Source organism: Oreochromis aureus, linkage group 18, assembly GCF_013358895.1.
Source record: "Oreochromis aureus strain Israel breed Guangdong linkage group 18, ZZ_aureus, whole genome shotgun sequence".
Classification (NCBI taxonomy): domain Eukaryota; kingdom Metazoa; phylum Chordata; class Actinopteri; order Cichliformes; family Cichlidae; genus Oreochromis; species Oreochromis aureus.
In genome coordinates this window covers 23,755,421-23,777,415 of record NC_052959.1, presented here as the reverse complement: position 1 = coordinate 23,777,415, position 21,995 = coordinate 23,755,421, and the positions used below count along the sequence as shown (strand labels likewise).

The following is a 21,995-nucleotide window of genomic DNA, read 5'->3' as shown; positions in this document are numbered from 1 at the left end:
CAATGATGGACTGTCATTTCTCTTTACTTAGCTGATTAGCATTCTTGCCATAATATGAATTCTAACAGTTGTCCAATAGGGTTGTCAGCTATGTACCAACCTGATTTCTGCACAACACAACTGATGGTCCCAACTCCATTAAAAAGACAAGAAATTGCACAAATGAACCCTCACAGTGAAGTGAAAACCATTTCAGGCGACTAGATCATGAACCTCATTGAGAGATGGGTTTGCATTGCTATCAACAAAGCAAAGGGTGGCTACTTTCAGGAATCTAAAATATAAGACATATGTAGAGTTATTTATCATTTTTTTTCTTTGCTAGATAATTCCATATACCTTGCTTCACATATTTGACATCGTCAGTATCTACAATATAGAAAGTAGTAAAAATAAAGAAAAAAACATTAACTGACAAGGTGTATCCAAACTTTTGACTGGTAGTGAATAATTTCAAACTAAATTTTTATTAGTACTGTGCCTGTAGTACCTTTATAGTCCACCAGGCCCTAGCCCACACTTCGGAATCAAAGGTTTAGCACATAAACTGGATAACTGTGTGTTTTGTATGTGTTTCATTATACTGCAACAAAGTAGGCAGTGAGATATCTTTAGTTTCGTGCAACACTGCAATAGCCCATAAACTTTAATATACTCTAGCACAGCACTGATCAAGATTTGGAATTTATCTTTTCTCTGTCTGTTACCAAATATTACAAATCTTTGCCTATTATATTGTCAAAATTCATCACCAATGAATTCATGACCAGTGAACAATGAATTTGTGTAATAAAATAGATAAAAAAATAAAAATGACAAAGTAACAGTTTAAGGTTCAGGAGTTAACCTTGTGGTACCTACGACACATCTTTATTTTTTGAAGGTACCAAAAGATTTTAAATTTACATAAAATGTTTTACCATGACTGTTCTATCCCTCTAATACTACAGTATAGTATAGTCTATAGTTTCTATAGTTTCTACAATCTTTCTAAACATGGGGAAGTAGGGATATGTATTTTTAGCTGGAGAACAAATATTTGCCTCCACATTTATTGTTTTCATTTTTCTTGGAAATATATCCATTTAGAGTGACTACAGATATGTGTCTGTGGTGGTTAAACTTTTCAGCAATGCCTAATTTTATTTTATCTTTTAAATTAGAAGCCAGTTTCAGTAACAGATGTCACCTAGACATAGTATCATGTTATTTCTTTCTAAAACACATGAAATTTAACAGTATATATACACTACAGCATCCAACAGCAAAGTGATTTGATTTATTTTTAAACCTTCCTAGTTTACAGACACTTGAATGTATGAATGTTGTACTGAATAAGCTTTTTATGGTAGCAATTTTGATCCTTTCACTCTAGGTTATTGATCTGGGAGGTGAGCCCATTACAGCTAATGAGTATGTCGGCCTTGGAAGAGTGACTGAGTTCAAATATGGTGCCAAACTGGGAGAAAGTGGAACAACGAGAAGCTTTCCTACACTAAGTATGTGTTGTTTCTACTAGTGTGCCTAAATCAAGTATTGTGTATGATGTGTACAATATGTGATGAACCTGATAAAATAAATAGAAACATTTTCTATATATCATGCAGACTAACGATGATTTTAGTAATAACAAAAACTAATTTTTAAGATAGGTTGGTTATAATTCACTCTAATAATAAATTACATTTCTAATTTGTTTTAATGTATTTAGGAACTGGGGAGAAGGATGGGGTTTCATGGCTAACGGGAATGCTCTCGTCTTCACTGACAACCATGATAACCAGAGAGGATATGGTGCTGGCGGTGCATCCATCCTTACATTCTGGGACCCCAGACTCTACAAGATGGCTGTTGGTTACATGCTTGCCCACCCTTATGGTGTAACCAGGGTCATGTCTAGCTATCGCTGGGACCGCAACATTGTAAACGGACAAGTATGTTCACTCATAATGAAATAATGCAATATTTAGTGGGTATCAAACACTTTTTGCTGAACATATCTATCAAGCCATTTGTTACAGGATCAGAATAACTGGATTGGACCCCCCAGCAATGATGATGGGTCAACCAAGCCTGCTTCTATCAATCCAGACCAGACCTGTGGGGATGGATGGGTTTGAGAGCATAGATGGCGCCAGATCACGTAAGTCCACAGAAACCAGGAGAAAGCACACTGACCATATCCAAATTCAAATCATAAAGTTCTGCTTTGTCATCTGGATCATAAAAACTATGTACAGCATTTTTTATGATTGTAATTTGTCCTGTCTCCTATTTAGTAACATGGTCATTTTCCGTAATGTGGTCAATGGACAGCCTCACTCCAACTGGTGGGACAACCAGGGCAACCAGGTTGCCTTTGGCCGTGGTAATCGTGGTTTCATCATTTTTAACAATGAGGACTGGTAAGGATTTTGTTCTCGTTTTTGTGTGTGACTGCTGCCTAATAAAATATTGTTTTACACTAAAAATAACTTCACTGATCTAAATAAAACAGTTGCTTAAATGTCTTAAAAGCAGGCACATATCGAAATATGGCTAATAAGTGCATCTCTCTCTCTTTGTATTTATTTTTTGCTAAATACGTATTGCCTTTGTTTACCAACATGCTATTATACTGCTTTACGTTCATAGAAAACAGAATTAAAAATGAGATGGGATTGCAGCTCAATTGTGGCACTGTTGTGGCTTTAATATTTGGTTGATCTTTATTTTCCATTTCAGGGACCTGGATATCACCCTGAACACAGGCATGCCTGGTGGCACCTACTGTGATGTCATTTCTGGTCAGAAGGAAGGAAGCAGTTGCACTGGTAAACAGGTCACTGTTGGTAGTGATGGCCGTGCCCACTTCTGGATAAGCAGCAGAGATGAGGACCCCTTCATCGCTATTCATGCTGATTCTAAGCTGTAAATCCATGAATTATGACCTCAAATAAACCTTTAAAATTCAAATAAAGATTATTTTAAAAATTTTATGTTATTTTTTTCATAATTTCTGACCTTCTCATATTATTTGGTGATTATCTATTCAAAAACAATATGATGGTCCCAAGATAAAGTTGGGCAGTAGTCAGACTTACTGCTCTGTTCTCTCTATTCAATTAAAAAAGTGAGGTTTTTTTTCCCACTATTTTGTGCAGTATTGCAGTCAGGCCTCGCATTGTGTGACCCACTGTTCCACTGTCTTGTAAACTATAAGAACATGAGAAGTTAGTATTTATGTATTATTATTTATTAGTATTTATTTTTGTTAAACACTGTTAGTGACTTTTTAAGTTTGATCACATTTAAGCCAGAGAGGTAAATGTAGATCAGGTGTTGAGTGGCATTGGGTTTTCTTTTGAATTTCTTTACAAACAAATTGTATAGCAAATCAGAAAATACTAATGAAATGGCTGCAACTTATTTTGTGGTTTTTGCAGCTTTACCAAATGAGGCTAATTATAAGAAACCTCTATGGAACCAAGAAACGCAATTAGTGGCTGTAGACATGCTATCAATTAAGAGTTTACAGGTCATAATGAAGCTGGAAACACAACTGCATTCGCTTACAAATGATTTGACCCTAAATAAACTTTGCATAGTGCATAATACAATCTACTGTATATGCATGAATGCAATAGTGGTCCAGGGTTCTGTGATGTATTTCTAATACAATAGCGGTAGTATCTTTAAAGTATTCATAGCAGTAGCAGTATTGCACTAGAATAATTTTCGAGGCATACAAAATACAATTTGAGCAAAAATAAACCAGCAATTATTTTCAGAAAATGTGCCTACAATGCTTATTCTCAGTCCAACATGATGCTATGTAAAGTGATATTTAGACTTACAGGACATAAAAGATCAAAACAGCTCTTTGATGTTGCCTGTGCTACATTGAAGAGTGTGTAATCAATAGATGTGTTTATTGTAGGTGTTTAACGTTTATGTTATTTAAGGGCTACTTTCATTACATTGGGTGAATTTAACTGACTGACCCGCAGAAGCCCTAGATGGTGTGAATGACGAGACCAGAAACAGCAAATTTTGTTAAGGAAAACTAAAAGTATATTGAATAAATGGGGGAGAGGGGAAGTGGAACAAAATAATAAATACAAAAACACAAGACAAATAAATTCACCACTTAAGAAATGTCAGTGCTTAGCTTCTCTGTGCAAGAGTCTTTTTGGTCCTTTTAAAGTTTCTTTTTAAAGATCAGTTTTCAGGAATTCCTCTTTAGGGTCCAGTTTCATTATGGGTAAAAAAAAAAAAATGTCCGTAATCCAGAGACGGCATGAAGGGGGGAAAGAGAAAAAAAGAATTGTCCTACCAGCTCCACCTCAATATGATGAAGATCAATTGTCAGAGCAACGAAACCCCCCCCCCAAAAAAAAACCTTGACCACTGAGGTAATACAATTTCATAGTCGATTAGAGAAGAGGAAATGCTGTGTTTCCCACGCAGATCTCGACGCCATTAACGCTTATAGCCACAGCAGGAGCCGAACCCGGAAGTATCCCTGCACAGCCAGTGTTCTGACAAACCATCCTACTTTGGCAAAACGTCCTACCGTAAGTAGTTTATGCACATTTCTGCTGTCACAGAGTAATTCCAGCACCAATTGAAGTAGGTATGACGGTTTGCCATTTAACTTTGCCCAACAGAGTATGCTTGTAGCTCATATTCATAAAGCCAGGATGGTTTGCCACTTCATTTTACCCATTAAAGTGTGCTTGTAGGTAACATTCACAAGGGTAGCATGGTTTGGCAGTTAATTTTACCCGTCAGAGTATGTTTCCAGCTCTTATTAACAAAGATAAGATGATTTGCCACTGAATTTTAGCTGTTAAAGTATGCTTGTAGGTGACATTCACAAAGGTAGGATGGTTTGTAATAATTAAGTAATAATTATGTAATAATTATCATTATTGTTACTACTAGTAGTAGTTGTCATAATATTTATTTATTTTTATATACAATTAATAGTGCTCTTTATAAAACAGAATCCCATTAGCTGCAAACTCTCCCCGCTGAGGACGGCTATCGCAACATTTTTAGAACAAGCAATTCAGGGAGAGAGAGCATTCATTTTTGGCTCGTTCGCCTCAACAAGCTTCAATTTGTCTTCCACTTAGAGACCAATCGACTCGCTCAGCCCTTCGCCCCTAAATATGAAAGGGCAATTAATTTTACCCGTCAGAGTATTTTTCTAGCTAATATTCACAAAGGTAGGACGGGTCGCCACTTAATTTCATGTTGTGCGCATGCACAGAAACAACGGGTAGGATGGTTTGTCAGGTAGGATCGATTCCCAGAACACCGGTTTTCATCCTTGCCGCGACGTGGAAGGAGCAAATCAGGAGAGGGACCTCCCGTCAGCTGACGTGGGTCATGTGACAGTGTGTAGTTCACGTGGGTTACATTAATCTATAGCAGTGGTTCTCAAACTTTTAACAATGAGTATCACCTCATAAAATATATGGCTCTTGAAGTGCCATCCTTATGACCGGCATTAAAGTACAGTAGTATAGGCCTATTTAACACTGCATACAGTTTACATGTGACAATTTTATTTCTTATATGAATTTTACTTATTCTAACTGTCATAAACAGGATGTGACAAGTGATATTAATAACAAATGTACTGCATTAAAACATTCACAGCAGGTGGGATATCCAATCTTTAAGTGATGACCTGATGAAACTTGCTTCCAGGTCCAAACTACTCTGCATTTATTAAGGCTGTTGTGTTTTTAACATGTTTTAATGCGTTGTATCTTATTCTATTTAATCTGAACAAGCTCCTAAAAAAAGTCAATGATCACTTTCAGCCCCTTTCCCGTTATTTATTATCACTGTTTAGCTCAGTCACTAGCTCAGTTTTAAAACCTTATGATGTAACTACAGCCCAGCCCATGTGGCAGTATATTAATGACTAATCTTATGTTGCAGTTGTTCTCCTAACTGAAGTTTGGTCCGTTAAAGCATCCTGCCATGTGATTGCATTTGTCCCTAATGTGGGAGCCCTCACGTTATCTTTTATCGAGTGGAAAAAAGTTAGCATTCATCCTCCAGCTTCACTGTGTTTATATTATGCTAACCATAGCTGTGTAGCTAGCCACCATGCAGCACATCATTATATACCAGCTGGCCCAACTTCAGTAACCCTACAAATGCCACTGTTTAGTTTTCTGTCTTATGTCGGAAGTGATAGCAGAGCTGTAGGTTTTAATTTTGCTGTGGCGGTTAAGCTGCCAGATTTTTGGCTTCATGACCCTCCTGTAAGGTTCATGCATGTCGAACCGCACGTCGACGCAGAGTGGGCCGAGAAACTCGGGCCTGGGTGATGGTATCGCTCTCGAGCTCAAGGAGAGCATGCTGTCCTTGCTAGGAACGGATGATGGTGGATTCCTCTTCACTCATGTCTTCCTCCTACAGTTGCCGGTGCGAGCTGGCCTCGCCAATTCCCCACTGTTACCGCTCACTCGCAGAAGAAGCGGCTCATTCTTCTGGCTACTAGGAGCTTCCAGGTGATAGTTCTCGACTCACCGACGGCATCTGCCGCACCCCCACCGATTCTCCCGGGGCCTTCAACTTATCGATGGTGGCTTATCGAGGTGCCACCGCAGCACAGTTTTAAGGCCCAGGGGAACGAGCCCGCCAGCTCTCTGTAGCAGTCGCAATGGCTGGCAATAATTAAAGGCTGTTCTTCATAGAGGACTCATGCTCGAGGAGACGTTTTCTGGTCAACTCTGGCTCCTAGAAGAGCCTCAGGAACTCTTGTCTTTCCATACCTCCACAATGGTATGGAATCTTAAAAGGAATTGGAGATTTCCCACGTACCACCAGAGAGAGCCCAAGTACCACTATTGGTACACGTACCACAGTTTGAGAACCACTGATCTATAAAATCAAAGTTTTAAAGGTTAAGATGTGATGTGAGCTATTACAATAGAGTTATAGTCTTCATATACCTATACTATAAGCTGCATATAGCCACACCCCATTTCTCTATTTAAGCAAACATATAGAGAGAGCTCAACTAATGAGGTGTGCAGACGAAAAACTGAAGGAAGAGTGGAGTCTGGCTGATGATTGAGTCTAGGACTTTCAACCTGACAGAAGTGGTTTTAATGTCTGCAGCCTTGACAATGCATTCAAGGAGATTCAGCACTCTATCCATAACTTTACAAAGTCAAGTCCATGGGACCCATGTTCATGATCGTGATCTTCTGTCCTAAAACTCATCAGACAGAAACCTAACCCCAAACCACAGCTTTATCTGCTGGCAATAGGGAAAGCAACAAAGCCGGAACAAAAACTAACTGGAGGGTTAAGAGAAGGTCGGAGACTCACATACCATGAGCCATGTCAGCCCAAGATGTAAAACTCACTCAAAAAAGATAAAAAGGAAAACAAGGAAATGATGCACCACCACCACATTGCATCAAAATATCATTAGAGACTTTAAAAAGAGAATCTCTAATGAACGCACTTTTACACAGTAATATAATACTTACTCACTCTCTGCACAGAATGACCACACATAACAAAAAACATGTCACTATTATCATAAACTCCCTTAAGCAGCTCTTTGCATAGTAAGTTTTTCTTATTCTCTGTTAAATAGCTAATCATTGTTTTTTTTGTTTTTTTTTTAAATATTTGCTTTGTAAAAATATGCAATTAAATAATGAAAACAGAAATAGTTTTTCTGAAAAACACCCACAAACAAACTAAAACTGTGCCTGAGTAAAAGAAAGAAGCGTGGGGGCTGCCTCAGCCTCCTAGTAGATGTACCTATTAAAAAAATGAAAATGCTAGTTGAATTTAAGAAAAGTTGAACTCTGACCTTGAGGTTACTGAGATTCAAACTCATCTGAGATTTTTAACAGCAACACCTATGGTATCAAATTGAAAATCCTACATTGCCTCAGGGATGAAAGTATTGTTATTCCTACTGACAGTGTTATCAGTCTGGACCCTTAAAGTGTGATCGCCGTTTATTTGAGGTTTACATTTTAATTTTTCAATGTTTTTCTTTGGGAGAAAAAAGGCACTGTGCTAATTATCAGACATAAATTCGGAGACTGGGTTGTGGGAAAAATGTAACCTGTTATTTTCCTGCTAGACACAACTAAATAGGTCTATCACACTTTAGCGATAGTAACACTATTACACAGCATGTACCTTTCTGTGCCTAAGCCTATGTGTAAGTTCAATAAGGAAGATCTGGAGTCACTCATCTGTCTGCTTCCAATGGTGTTGGTGGCTAATAAGCTTTACATCACTTCCACTTTCCCACGCTGTCAAGCTGATTGTGACATCATGGGTCTAGTCCAATCATTGGCCTTCTTCAGGCTAATCAGGCTTCACTTGGCATACTTTAAATTTCACTGCACATCTGTCATTCTTCCTTGCAGTTGCCTTTCGTGCGAACCACCTCTTCCCCATCACCGCCTCTCATCACTCAGGCTCCATTCAAGGCTCCATCTTCAATTCAGAGCTGACATGCCTCATCTTTATCTAATCTGACTATTTTACAGATGGCATTGAAGTGTTTTCTGATAAAACTTGACAACTATTGAGAAAATAATACTTTATGTTGTGGATACAGAGAGTATCAAAGCTGCACCTTTAAAGTTATGGTCACAAAATTCCTCTTTAATATTATATTTTTTGTGTGTGAGAAATGCAGGACACTGTTCTATTTTCAATCATACAGTTTGATTTTATATAAAAAGGGGATGTGGACATAATACAACCTGCAACCTTCGAACACAGCTTAAATACGTCTACTAGATGTTTACTTTACCACTTTTTAAACCCAAAGTAAATAGGGCTTAGTGTGATTCGTTTCCCACAAATATCTGCCATTGCAACACACACACACACACACACACACAAAATACAGCTTATACCTGTCTGGGCTTTTTAATTTCTCGATCATAAAAAAGATTCCGGATTGGTAACTAAAATTAAATATGTGTATATGACATCTGACTGAAAAAAAAGGGGTTTAAAAATTCACTTTCTTTGTCACACACACACATATATTATGTTATGTGTTTGTGTCTGTTAATTATTTCTCTAATGGTTAATCCATCAGTATGCTGATATTGTTAATGCTACAATATATTTATTGTTTATACATAAAATGCATTTTAATGGGTAAATGTTATGCCTGCTAAATTTCTGGCTTCTCAGAGAAGCCCAGTGTGATAACTCAGAGGTGGGTGAAAAAGGTGAGTTAAGTGATTTTATAGTAATTATTAATTTGTTGTTCACAGATTTAAATAATACATCATCAGTGTCTCAGTATATATGAATAAAAAAATAAAATGCAACCTACCTTTGGAGATGCTGGCAGTGTTGTCTCTGTGGAATGATATTCACAGGACTTACGTGTAAATCTAATCAAACTGCTCATTCAATATTCTAAAAAATTATGTTTAACTATAAATATACTAACTCTTTTAACTTTTACTAATGTTTTGACTCACTAACACTGACTTCTATTTTTAAAAATGCTGACTGTCACATGAAAAAAAACGTATTTAAAAGTCTTCAAAATCTTTAAAACCATTTTTGTAAGTTCTTTTAATAAAATTAGAGCATATTGTTTTTCCCTGTGTGCTCCTCAGATCTCTCCTCCAAATGAACATATTCTGGTGAACAGGCCCTGGTGGCAGAGATACCAGCCAATCAGCTACAGCCTCTGCTCAAGATCTGGCAGTGAGGCAGAACTGAAAGACATGATCACCTGATGCAAAAACATTGGGGTAAACTCAAGGGCGTAGATTTGGCTTTGGCATTGGTGGGGACGGGTGTTTCAACCACCGAACCCCGTCTTTGCTTCTTGATAAAAAAGAAGAAATATACTTGCCTACATATGCTATTCTACATGCTATTAAACCATTTAAAATTACAATTCATAGTTTTATATGTGAATTATATAATGTTAAATTACTATTAAACAAATGACTGACTAAGTATTTTAGGCTTTAGTTTACTTCAGCCATATTCCACATAAATCAGGTATCATACAAAAATAAAAATAGCTTCAAATACAGTCAAGACAATAAAAGAATATGACTTTAAGGACTTAAATGTGGGATGGAGTGATTTCGCAGGTCTTTCCTCCCCACTGCTGTCAGACTCTACAACAAAGACTTTTGCAGCTGATCAAACACACACATGTGCAATAAGATGTTGTAAGTTGTATTTTTACTCAGTTGTATATAACATTTGTATTCTATTTTTATCCTGATGCATATTTTATTCTATTTTATTCTACTATTTTATTCTATTCTGTACAGTTGTGTACAGTATATTATTCTTATTGTATTCTAATTTTTGCTATATAACTTTGCACTGTCCACTTTCTGCTGTGACAAAACGAAAGGTAATCTTATCTTAACACGATTACTTCAGTTATAGTACACCAACTTCTCTTATACATTAGCACTAAGGGAACACTAAATGAACCGGTGGTTTTTGTCGATAAAACTCATCTAAGATGACCACAAAATTATTATTCTGTGCTTGATGTGCCTCACCTTTGGCCCTGGCTCTTCCCCTCTGACTGCACTAGGACATATTGCCTCTTGATAAAATAACCACCACCTTTGGACGTGGTAATTGTGGTTTCATAATTTTTAACAAGGATGACTGATAAGGACTTGTGTCTGACTGCTTCCTAATACTTTAATGTTTGAAAATAAAAATATTTTTACCCATCTAAATAAAGCAATTGCTTAAATGTCTTAGAAGAAAACTGTCTGGGAACATATCAAAATATAGTTGACATGCAGACCATCCACCAAAAACATTTACCATTTCCACATCAAACTTTATTTACAATTGCAAAAAAGTGTAAAAAGAAAGAAAAATCTATATTTTTAAGCATTTTTTTTTTCATTACTCAGAAACTGAAAAGAGCACTTAACTAAAACACTTTGTGATGGTGGAAAATTTACTTTATATCTAGGCATTTCTACCAATCTGCACTTAAAAAGAATGCTCACAAAAGTCCCTTACTGTTTTCATTTTTCCATTCCATTTTTTGTCGGGGGGAATCAAGATGCTGTTCTAATTATCAGAGCTAAATTCAGACACTTTGGTGTTATGTAAAAGGAGTTGTGAGATAAATACAACCTGATATTTTCCTACTCGACACAGCTACCAATTTTTTTAAAGACACAGACAGACACTATTACCAGATGTTTGCGTTTCCATGTTTTAAATTTACACCCAAAGTAGATAGTGCTCAGTGTGATTAGGTTTCCACAAATATTTGACATCATAAAACACACACACACCTAAACACACCTAAACACACACACACACACACACACACACACACACACACACACACACACACACACACACACACACACACACACACACACACACACACAGCATCTACCTTTCTGTGCTTTGTATTTGCTTGATACCGAAAGAGATTCCAGATTGGAAACCAAAATTTATTTTGTGTATATGACATCTGGTTATTACACTGAGTGAAGAAAAACTGAAGTTTTAACAATACAGTTTCTTTGACACCATATTTTAGCAAATGCAAGATAAATCTTACAAAATCACTTGATCTTGAATTAGTGGTTAAAAAAAATTCTTTAATGGCCTATAACGCTGCGGCTATCTATATTTAAAGTGCATGTTAGTGCCACTTGAAAATCAACACACACACACACACACACACACACACACACACACACACACACACACACACACACACACACACACACACACACACACACACACACACACACACACAAATCAGCTTTCACCTTTCTCTGTTATTTGTTTGCTTGATCCCAAACGTGACTCCAGAATAATTTTCCTGCTAAATACCAAACTGTCAAGGAAAGTCATAGTATTTTATTACCAAAAAAACTCTTCTGTGCTTTTTATTTGCTTCGTCCCACCAGAGATTCCAGAATGGTAAGCAAAATTAAATTTCTATATGCATCATGGTTACTGAACTGGGTGAACAAATACTAAAAGAATAATCAAAAACTATTTTCTGAAAAAGTTTTAAGAATAAAGTTTATATGCATAAACGTCTGAAGTATCGACTTACAAAAGGTACTGCTACCTAACTCATCAACATCTAATGTGACTGTTTTACAGATGGCATCAAAGAGTTTTTTGATAAAACATCACAACTACTGAGCAATATCATCTTTAAATATTATAGTTTTCTTAATGTTTTGAGAAATGCAAAGCATACTTCTTATTTTCATAGTAAAAATAATACATCTTAATTTTTTTAAAAGGAAGTGTGAGCAAAATAAAGTCTGCTACTTCTCAGCTGAACACAGCAAATACGTCTATCAAATTGTCAAGGACAGTGGCACTATTACCCCTGTTTACTTTTCCACTTTTGAAACCCAGAGTAAATAGTCCTCAGAGTGATTCATTTCCCACAGACGACTGCTATCACAAGACACAGACAAACACACACACCCACACAAACGTACATAAAAAAGAAAACCAAAATAAAAACAATAAAAACACGATATAAGGCGAGATTTGCTTCTAGCCATGCTGACGTTTCTGCTGACTTACACAGTATACACATACAGAGATATTGTGTATGTGTGTGTGTGTCTGTGTGTGTGGGTGTGTGTGGGAGGCGTGGGGGGAGGGGGGGTGATGGATAGCAATGTCGTCTTAAGGCAATACAGTTAAATCCAGTCTGGGCCCTCCAGCTTCCTCCCACAACCAAAAACATGCCCGTGGGGTAGGTTAATTGGCAGTTCTAAAATGACCATATGTGAATGTGATCATTAATGTTTGTCTGTCTGTGACAGACTGGTGACATGTTTAGGGCATACCCTGCCCCTCACTCTATGACGGCCGGGACAGGCTCCAGCACATCCTGTGACCCTGAATTAGATAAGTGGAAGAAAATGGGTGGATGGTTGGATATTATGTACACCTTGTGTTTATGATCTTACCTCAAGGATTTTCCCCCTTTTTGCTTGTTTTACAAAAGCAAGACAGTGTGATAAAAATGCACCTGTTTGGTTTCCACACCCAATGATATATGCCAGTCTCTCATTGGCCCAGCAGAGGAAAAAGCGAGTATAAATACTTTGAATACACTGTGGCAGAGTGTGACTGTTTTTGGTTTTCTCATCAATCAAAAGCATGAAGTTGTTCATCTTGGTGGCTCTGTTCGGGCTTGGCTTGGCCCAGCACAACCCCCAATTTAAGAATGGAAGGACTTCCATCGTCCACCTGTTTGAGTGGCGTTGGGCTGACATTGCTCAAGAGTGTGAACGCTTCTTGGGACCCAAAGGCTTTGGTGGAGTTCAGGTCTGTATAGCTGAGTACTGTGTTCACCTTATAGAGACGCATTGGGCAGTCCTTTCTTTTCCTGTTTCATACACAGACACATGCGTGTGTTGTGCGTTTGTGTGTGTTTATTATTTCTATTAGTATCGAAACTCTTATCATTATTATCACACTACGCTTTTTACATTCTCATTACAATTATGTCTAAACTTTCTTTTACTAATGTTTTGATTCACTAGAACTGACATTTTTTTTCACAAGGAAGTCCTGACTGTAGCGCCAAATAACAACAACACTTGTTGTTTTTTTTCTCCTTTGCGCTCCTCAGATCTCTCCTCCAAATGAACACATTCTGGTGAACAATCCCTTCAGGCCCTGGTGGCAGAGATACCAGCCAATCAGCTACAACCTCTGCTCAAGATCTGGCAATGAGGCAGAACTGAAAGACATGATCACCCGCTGCAACAACGTTGGGGTAAACTAAATTACAGTTGACATTTAATGTTAGGCATTACAGACCTCAGACTTCTTCATTTGACAGACGTCTGGACACGTGGAGCCTCGTACAGAACAACAAGCTAGTACCAGATTCTGTTTATGACACTTTTAGAAGAACATTATGGAAACAGTACCTGGCAGCTTAGGATAAATTCATGAAGCTCAACAGTTTAACAAATTAGTATGATTTGAAATGACCATGAGAAAATCAATACAACTGACCAAGTTATGTTAACTAACAGGTTAACATCTATGTGGATGCCGTTATCAACCACATGTGTGGATCTGGTGGTGGAGCAGGAACCCACTCTTCATGTGGAAGCTGGTTTGATGCTGGCAAAGAAGATTTCCCCAGTGTCCCATATTCTAACTTGGACTTCAATGACAATAAATGCAAGACTGGGAGTGGTGAGATTGAGAACTATGGTGATATATATCAGGTAAGAAATGTCACGCAGACCAGTGAAAGTTTACTCTTTTAAACGTTGACTTGAGTTGTTCATACTGATTTCTATTATTTTGACTTTTCTGGGTGTTTTACACCAAATTCCTTTTATGACTTTTGGCAGAGTCTACCTACACAATCAAATGAAAAAAGGTACTAGACAAAACCAGGAATACTGAAGCTTTAGTTTATTAAACATGCCATTTTCAAATAACAAACCTTATTAAGATCAAATAAATTATGAAATTTTAAAGCATATATTTTATACTTGATTTTTCTATTACCAAATATTCTAATAATACAGTCTACACTTTCAGATGCTAAGCACAACCAGAGCATAATCCCTGTTGTTCACTGAATTTCCTAATTTGAATCAAATTTTCAAAAACAGGCAAAGCTAAAAAAAAAGCCCAAACATTTTTAGTTAGAGAACAGACATTTGTTTCTACCTTCTCATTTTTCTTGGAAACTTTTAGAATGTCTACAGCGATTCCACTAAACTTTCTAATTGAGAATACTTTGAGTAGAAACATATCAATTCCAGCACAGTTTACAATGTCTTGCTTCTTACCTCCACAATCTTTATCCCAATAAATATTAACTGCTCTAGGTACGTGACTGCCGTCTGGTGGGTCTGCTGGATCTTGCCCTGGAGAAAGACTACGTTAGGGGCAAAGTGACCGAGTACATGAACAAGCTGATTAACATGGGTGTGGCTGGATTCAGAGTGGATGCCTGCAAACACATGTGGCCTGGTGATCTGAGTGCTGTCTATGGTCGTCTGAACAACCTTAACACCCAGTGGTTCCCTGGTGGCTCCAGACCTTTCATCTATCAGGAGGTCAGTGTTTCTGGACAAACTGTATCTAGAGCAGCCACCAAACAGGATGGAATAGAAGCATTTACAAATACAATCATTCAAGGAGAATACGTCAACATTAAAGTAACTTTTATTTGGCAAGCAAAACAAAAGCACATAATGGTAAACAATATTGAAGATTAGGGTAGTAACAGAAAGTAACAGAAGCAAAGTGATTTTATTTATTTAAACCCTTTGTAATTTACACATTATGGATGGTATACACTTTGAACTGAATCAGCTTTCTGGGGTATGAAGTTTGCTCTTTTCACTCTAGGTTATTGATCTGGGAGGTGAGCCCATTTCATCCAATGAGTACGTCGGCCTTGGAAGAGTGACTGAGTTTAAATATGGTGCCAAAATAGGAGAGGTCTTCAGAAAGTGGAACAACCAGAAGCTTTCCTACACTAAGTATGTGTTGTTTCTACTGGTGTATCTAAGGAAAATATTACACACAATTTAATAGCAAAGGTTTTTTTTTTTAGATATAACAGAGATATGTCATTGTTAACAATGCTCTTTGTAAAGGAAAAAAAACTGATAAAAACTACTATAAAAGTGCAGGGGCCTTCGACCAATTGGTTGCATTTTAAGTTAAGTTAAAGTCAAAGTCACATCCATCATATGTTGACTTTTTGAGAAGCAGAATTTTACGGGAGGGAAATTTTGCTTTACCATGTGCAGGATACATCCATTAATAATAATAATAATACATTTTATTTGAAAGCGCCTTTCAAAACACTCAAGGTCACTGTACACAGTAGAGTAAAAAGCAACATAAAAGCAAAGAGTTTACACAATCATAAAACATAAACAAATTTAAAATAGCCGAATGGAGAGGTTATGTGGGATAAGCTATTTTGAACAAGTGGGTTTTGAGTTGGGACTTAAAGAGAGTGAAAGGGAAGAAGAAGATCTGAGACAACGAGATGGGGCGGTGATGTTAACCAGATCAGAGAGATATGGAGGAGAGAGATGATGAATAGCTTTAAATGCATACAAGAGTATTTTGAAATTGATACGATACTTGACCGGGAGCCAATGAAGCTGCTGCAGAACAGGAGTGATGTGGTGGATAGAAGGGGTCCTGGTGATGATACGGGCAGCAGAATTCTGGATGCGTTGAAACTTGTGGATGGATTTCTGAGTAAGACCAAAAAGAAGTGAATTACAATAATCAATCCGGGAAGTACCAAGGCTATGGACAAGAATGGCAGTGGCATGTGAGGTGAGAAAAGGACAGAGACGATTAATGTTGCGCAATTGAAAATATGCAGACCGAGTGACATTATTAATGTGTGAATTGAAAGATAGAGTACTGTCGAGGATGACACCCAAACTTTTCACAGAGGAAGAAACGGAGACCGGCGAGTTATTGATAGTAATAGAGAAACTGTTGGTTCTGGATAATGTTGATTTAGTGCCTACTAAGAGGAGCTCGGATTTATTACTATTGACTTTAAGAAAATTAGAAGAGAACCATGAATTTAATTCAGCTAAGCAGAGGGTGAGGGAGGATGGGGGAAGAGCAGAATCAAGTTTAGTGGACAGATAAAGCTGGGTGTCATCGGCATAACAGTGAAAATGGATATTGTATTTATGGAAAATATGTCCAAGCGGTAGAAGGTAGATAATGAAAAGAAGGGGCCCCAGGACAGATCCCTGGGGTACGCCAGTGGTCAGAGGAAAGGGCTGAGAAGTAAAGGATTTGATTTGAATGAACTGAGTGCAATCAGACATGTATGATTTAAACCAGGCTAGTGGAGTATGGGAGAGACCGATGGAGGCTAGCCTACTGAGAAGAATGGAGTGAGAAATAGTGTCGAAGGCAGCGCTCAGATAGAGGAGGATAAGAATGGAAAGTAAACCGGAGTCAGCTGCCAAAAGAAGATCATTGGTTATTTTTATAACTGCTGTTTCAGTGCTATGGGAGGGGCGAAAACCAGACTGGAACTGTTCATACAGATTATTATTAGTTAAATGTGAGTGGAGTTGTGTGGCAACTATTTTCTCAAGAATTCAAGTATCAAAGGACTTTCAGTTAATGTCAGACCATAACCCACCCACTAGCTGAGTTGCCAATGAACCCAGTGAAGTCATGTAGTGAATCATGGCCATAAATATCAATAAATACTTGTTATATACCACCACCACCTTATATACCACCACCACCTTTTATTTTCTTTTTTACTTTACCTTCATTACTTTTTCTCCACGTCTTTTCTTTCTGAAATACACAAGTCCATTGGACAATGATCTATCTAATTCCTAGTTGAATTCTTTTCTTCTTATCAGATTAGAGTGCTTGGCATGTCTTTTTCACTTTTGTGTTGATCCTCCATGGTAAATGGTAAATGGCCTGTATTTGTATAGCACTTTTCTAGTCCCTAAGGACCCCAAAGCGCTTTACACAACCAGTCATCCACCCATTCACACACACATTCACACACTAGTGATGGCAAGCTACATTGTAGCCACAGCCACCCTAGGGCGCACTGACAGAGGTGAGGCTGCCAGACACTGGCGCCACCGGGCCCTCTGACCACCACCAGTCCATGGCTGCTCCTAATCGAATGTAGCAAATTATCAAGATACCACATGTTGCTTTGCAATAGCACTGCAAGAATTAGGCTTAAGTGTGGTTAGAGCAAACAGCGCAAACTCCATCTTAAGTACTGGTCTGAACAAAGATCAGGTATAATAAAAAAAATAATAAAATTCATTTATTTTTTCTTTGCTGTATTTAGGAACTGGGGAGAAGGATGGGGTTTCATGGCTAACGGCAATGCTCTCGTCTTCACTGACAACCATGATAACCAGAGAGGCCATGGTGCTGGCGGTGCATCCATCCTTACATTCTGGGACCCCAGACTCTACAAGATGGCTGTTGGTTACATGCTTGCCCACCCTTACGGTGTAACCAGGGTCATGTCTAGCTATCGCTGGGACCGCAACATTGTAAACGGACAAGTATGTTCACTCGTAATGAAATAATGCAATATTTTATTTTTATTTTTTTTATAATCTTTTGTTAAATTCCGTTCATTAATGCTTGTATTATAGGATCAGAATGACTGGATTGGACCCCCCAGCAATGGTGATGGATCAACCAAGCCTGTTATTGTCAACTCTGACCAGACCTGTGGGAATGGATGGGTTTGTGAGCATAGATGGCGTCAGATCACGTAAGTCCACAGAAATCAGGAGAAAGCACACTGGTCTTATGCAAATTCACATTGTTCTGCTTTGTCAGCTAGACCATCAAAACTATAGACATCATGTATTACGATTGTAATTTGTCCTGTCTCCTATTTAGTAACATGGTCATTTTCCGTAATGTGGTCAATGGACAGCCTCACTCCAACTGGTGGGACAACCAGGGCAACCAGGTTGCCTTTGGCCGTGGTAATCGTGGTTTCATCATTTTTAACAATGAGGACTGGTAAGGATTTTGTTCTCTTTGTTTGTGTGTGGCAGCTTCCCAATACTTCATTTTAAATTAAAACAAATAATTTTACCATTAAAATAAAACATTTGCTTAAATTTTTGAGAAAGAGACTGCTTGGGCACGTATGAAAATAGAGCTAATATGACCGTAATTCAGCAAAAACATTTACAAATTCAAGCTTAGTTAAAAATTGTCTAAAGTTTTTTAGGCCTTTATTTCTTTCATTAGAAAAGGGATTCTGTTTTATAAAGAGCACTATTAATTGTATATAAAAATAAATAAATATTATGACAACTACTACTAGTAGTAACAATAATAATAATTATTACATAATTATTACTTATCATAAATTATTATTATACGAGATATATATAATTATCATATAATCCATGAAAGACATTGGACAGGAAATGTCTATAAAGTACACTTTTACTCCAAACAAGCACTATATTATTTTGATAACAGATTGGACTGCTGAGTCAGTAAAACTCTCTCAACAGAGAATGAGAAAAATTAACTGCATTCCTTTTAATTTTTTAATTTTATTTATTTATTTACCAGATATGTAATGCCTTCCTTTTCCCAAGTGGTATTATATTGCTTTATATTTGTTTTATTGTCTTGAAAGCAGAATAAATATGAGAGGGCAATGGAGTTTAATTGTGGCACTGTTATGACTTTAACACTGGGTTGATCTTTATTTTCCATTTCAGGGACCTGAATGTTACCTTGAACACAGGCTTGCCTGGTGGCACCTACTGTGATGTCATTTCTGGTCAGAAGGAAGGAAGCAGATGCACTGGGAAGCAGGTCAGCGTTGGTGGTGATGGCCGTGCCACCTTCTCGATCAGTGGCAAAGATGAGGACCCCTTCATCGCTATCCACGCAGATTCTAAGCTGTAAATCCATGAATTATGACTTCAAATGAATCTTTAAAATTCAAATAAAGCTTATTTTAAAAACTGAAGATGTTTTTTGTCATTTTTGACATAATATTTTGTTTATATTTAAATAATAGCCTGAAATGTAAATAAAATATAAATAGCAGTCTCACCACTTCATATGTCATAACTTTAATGCCTGACTCAAATGCTGAATACTGATCACCTATCGTGTACTGTGTCCTTTTTTTATAATCACTTGTGTGTGAGCTGCTTTGTGTCATATGCAACATCTTTGCATGTCATTTAAGTACTTGCAAGTTAAAGGATAATGTACTCCACAGACATGCATAACATCCATTGAACTATTCATATAACATCATTAGAACAAACACTGAAGACCTCATACCTATTTTATGAGCTGCCACACCCAAATTTCCCTATATAAGGAAACATGTTTACCTGGAGGTGAAGTCGAAAGAGCAGTGATGATGATTTAGGAGAGAAGTCTGAACCTCTGCTAACCCTCTGCTGCACACATTTTGATGGTACAGTACATGCTGAAAATCATTCAACATCATCTACTTTGGGCCATTTTATTGCCAAAACAAAAAAAGATCTATATTTTCGAACGCCCTCTCTAAGATATTTTTTCATCGCTTTGTGGCAACATTGTGAAACAATAGTAAAAAACAACAGAGAAAATGATTAACTCATAGATTGTAACACAACTGTTAGAAAGCAATAAAAAAAATCTGAAAATCTTCCAGAAATATCAACAAATTTTGATACAAAGAACTGAAAAACACTTGAAACATATTTGACATATATGACTTATTATCTAGTATCATAGCAAATTTATTGTCATGTTGTCAGAATATTTTGTCACACTGTGTGAAAAATTAAAATCAGTTCTTCTGTGCTGTAAAACAGAAGTGCACATTACACTTTATAAACTAGTGATGGGTTGGTCGCGAATGAAATGGCTCCAAGAGCTGACTCTTTGAAGTGAATACCGGGAGCTGGCTCCTTATTGGGAGCCGTGTTTTTTTTTTTAAATTTCCTCTGACCCTCTCGCTCTCTCGCTCACTTTTTGTCGCTTCACGCTGCACGTGAGCCTTGTGTTTGCACTGAGCAGAGGGGGGAGGGGTGGCAGTGACACTCGCAGAAGCAGTAGCACACGAACAGAGCAGGAGGGAGAGAAAGAAAGAGACAACAAGAGAGAACACTGACACATTAGAAAGGTACAGTAAAGAAAATGAATGACACCATGAAAAAAAGCAAGATCTGGAACCATTTCGATTTCACTGACAATACAAAGGCAAAGTTTAAAGTCTGCAAGAAAGAACATCATATAGAGCCACTTCCACAAACAACCTGCACAGGCACCTGAGAACTGTCCACCCGTCAGTGCAATGAGAAGATAAAACACAGTCAGCTGAGTGCGATATTAATAAAGGTGCAAACTGTTGCAGTTGCTGCTGCTTCAGCTGCAGTATCTACAGCATCATGCAGTATACCACCACAACCACCTAAACCAACCCAGAGCTCTATGAGACAGTTTTTGCAGAAGTCTGTGACCCTAGCAAGACAGAACTTAATTGATGAAGAGTTGGCAAAAATGATTGCACTTCATTTCCAACCATTTTCAGTTGTGGATGATAAAGGATTCAGGAAAGCACCAAAACAACCTGAAGAGCTGCTTGGGAGCCAAAAAAAAACTGGCTCTTTTAGTGAGCTGAGCCAAACGAGCTGGTTCTCTAAAAGAGCCTGAAGTCCATCCAGCTATTATAGTACTATAATAGCCAATATTATAAACTATTATAAACAGCGCTTTTGATGTTTCTGTGCACTAAGGAACAGCACATCTTCCTTTGTTTGAATCTGTTTGGTTTTACTTATATAACGCCAAATCACAAAAACAATTACCTCAAGGTTCTTCTGTTGTAAGACAATGAGCCTACAATAATGAGAAGACCCCAACAATCAGACGCCCCCCCTATAAGCAAAAACTCCCTTTTAACAGGACGAATTCTTGGGGGGAGTTGTAAGCTTGGGGCATCTGGGAGTTCCCTACATGTGGGTATCTTGGGGCCTTAATGCGGGGGCTGTGGTCTTGACCTGCATGGGGCTTTGGTGGCTCTTGGGCAGTGTTGAGAAGGTTACTTTTCAAATGTATTCCACTACAGATTACAGAATACATGTCCCAAAATGTAGTTTGCCACGTACTCTGTGAAGTTAGTCAATGTGAATAACGTATTGTGTATATTTTGGATTAGTTATTGTCATGGTCCCTGTGCCTGCTCAGCTGACTCAGTATGGCTACAAGTGTTTGTGTTTATTTTTTGTCCCTCTCGCTCCCCTCCCGCGCCCTGCGCTCTACCGGGGCGGAGTCATGGTGACTCCTGCCTCTGGCTCCTGCACCTGCAAACGATCATCTAATCAACGCTCTCACTACTTAAGGGGGCCGCTGGGAATGCCTCGTCGCTGCATTATTGTGTAACACTCGTCAGTGTCTTCGCTAAGTCTCATGCTTCTCTCTGAGTTTCCTTCGGG

The 21,995-nt window shown here is 37.9% G+C and overlaps 1 protein-coding gene and 1 pseudogene across 1 annotated transcript; both read left to right on the top strand.

Moving 5' to 3' along the window:
* The first annotated feature begins 207 nt into the window (after positions 1-207).
* On the top strand, positions 208-2,914 carry LOC116313448 (annotated as a pseudogene).
* A 10,213-nt stretch (positions 2,915-13,127) lies between these two features.
* Positions 13,128-19,525, top strand: LOC116313449 (alpha-amylase). Its single transcript, XM_039601961.1, has 9 exons — positions 13,128-13,329; positions 13,637-13,783; positions 14,049-14,246; positions 14,862-15,092; positions 15,388-15,521; positions 17,858-18,080; positions 18,174-18,295; positions 18,427-18,552; positions 19,272-19,525. Exons 1-9 carry the CDS (start codon positions 13,162-13,164, stop codon positions 19,459-19,461), a joined length of 1,539 nt encoding a protein of 512 aa, XP_039457895.1. The 5' UTR covers positions 13,128-13,161; the 3' UTR covers positions 19,462-19,525.
* Positions 19,526-21,995: the final 2,470 nt, after the last annotated feature.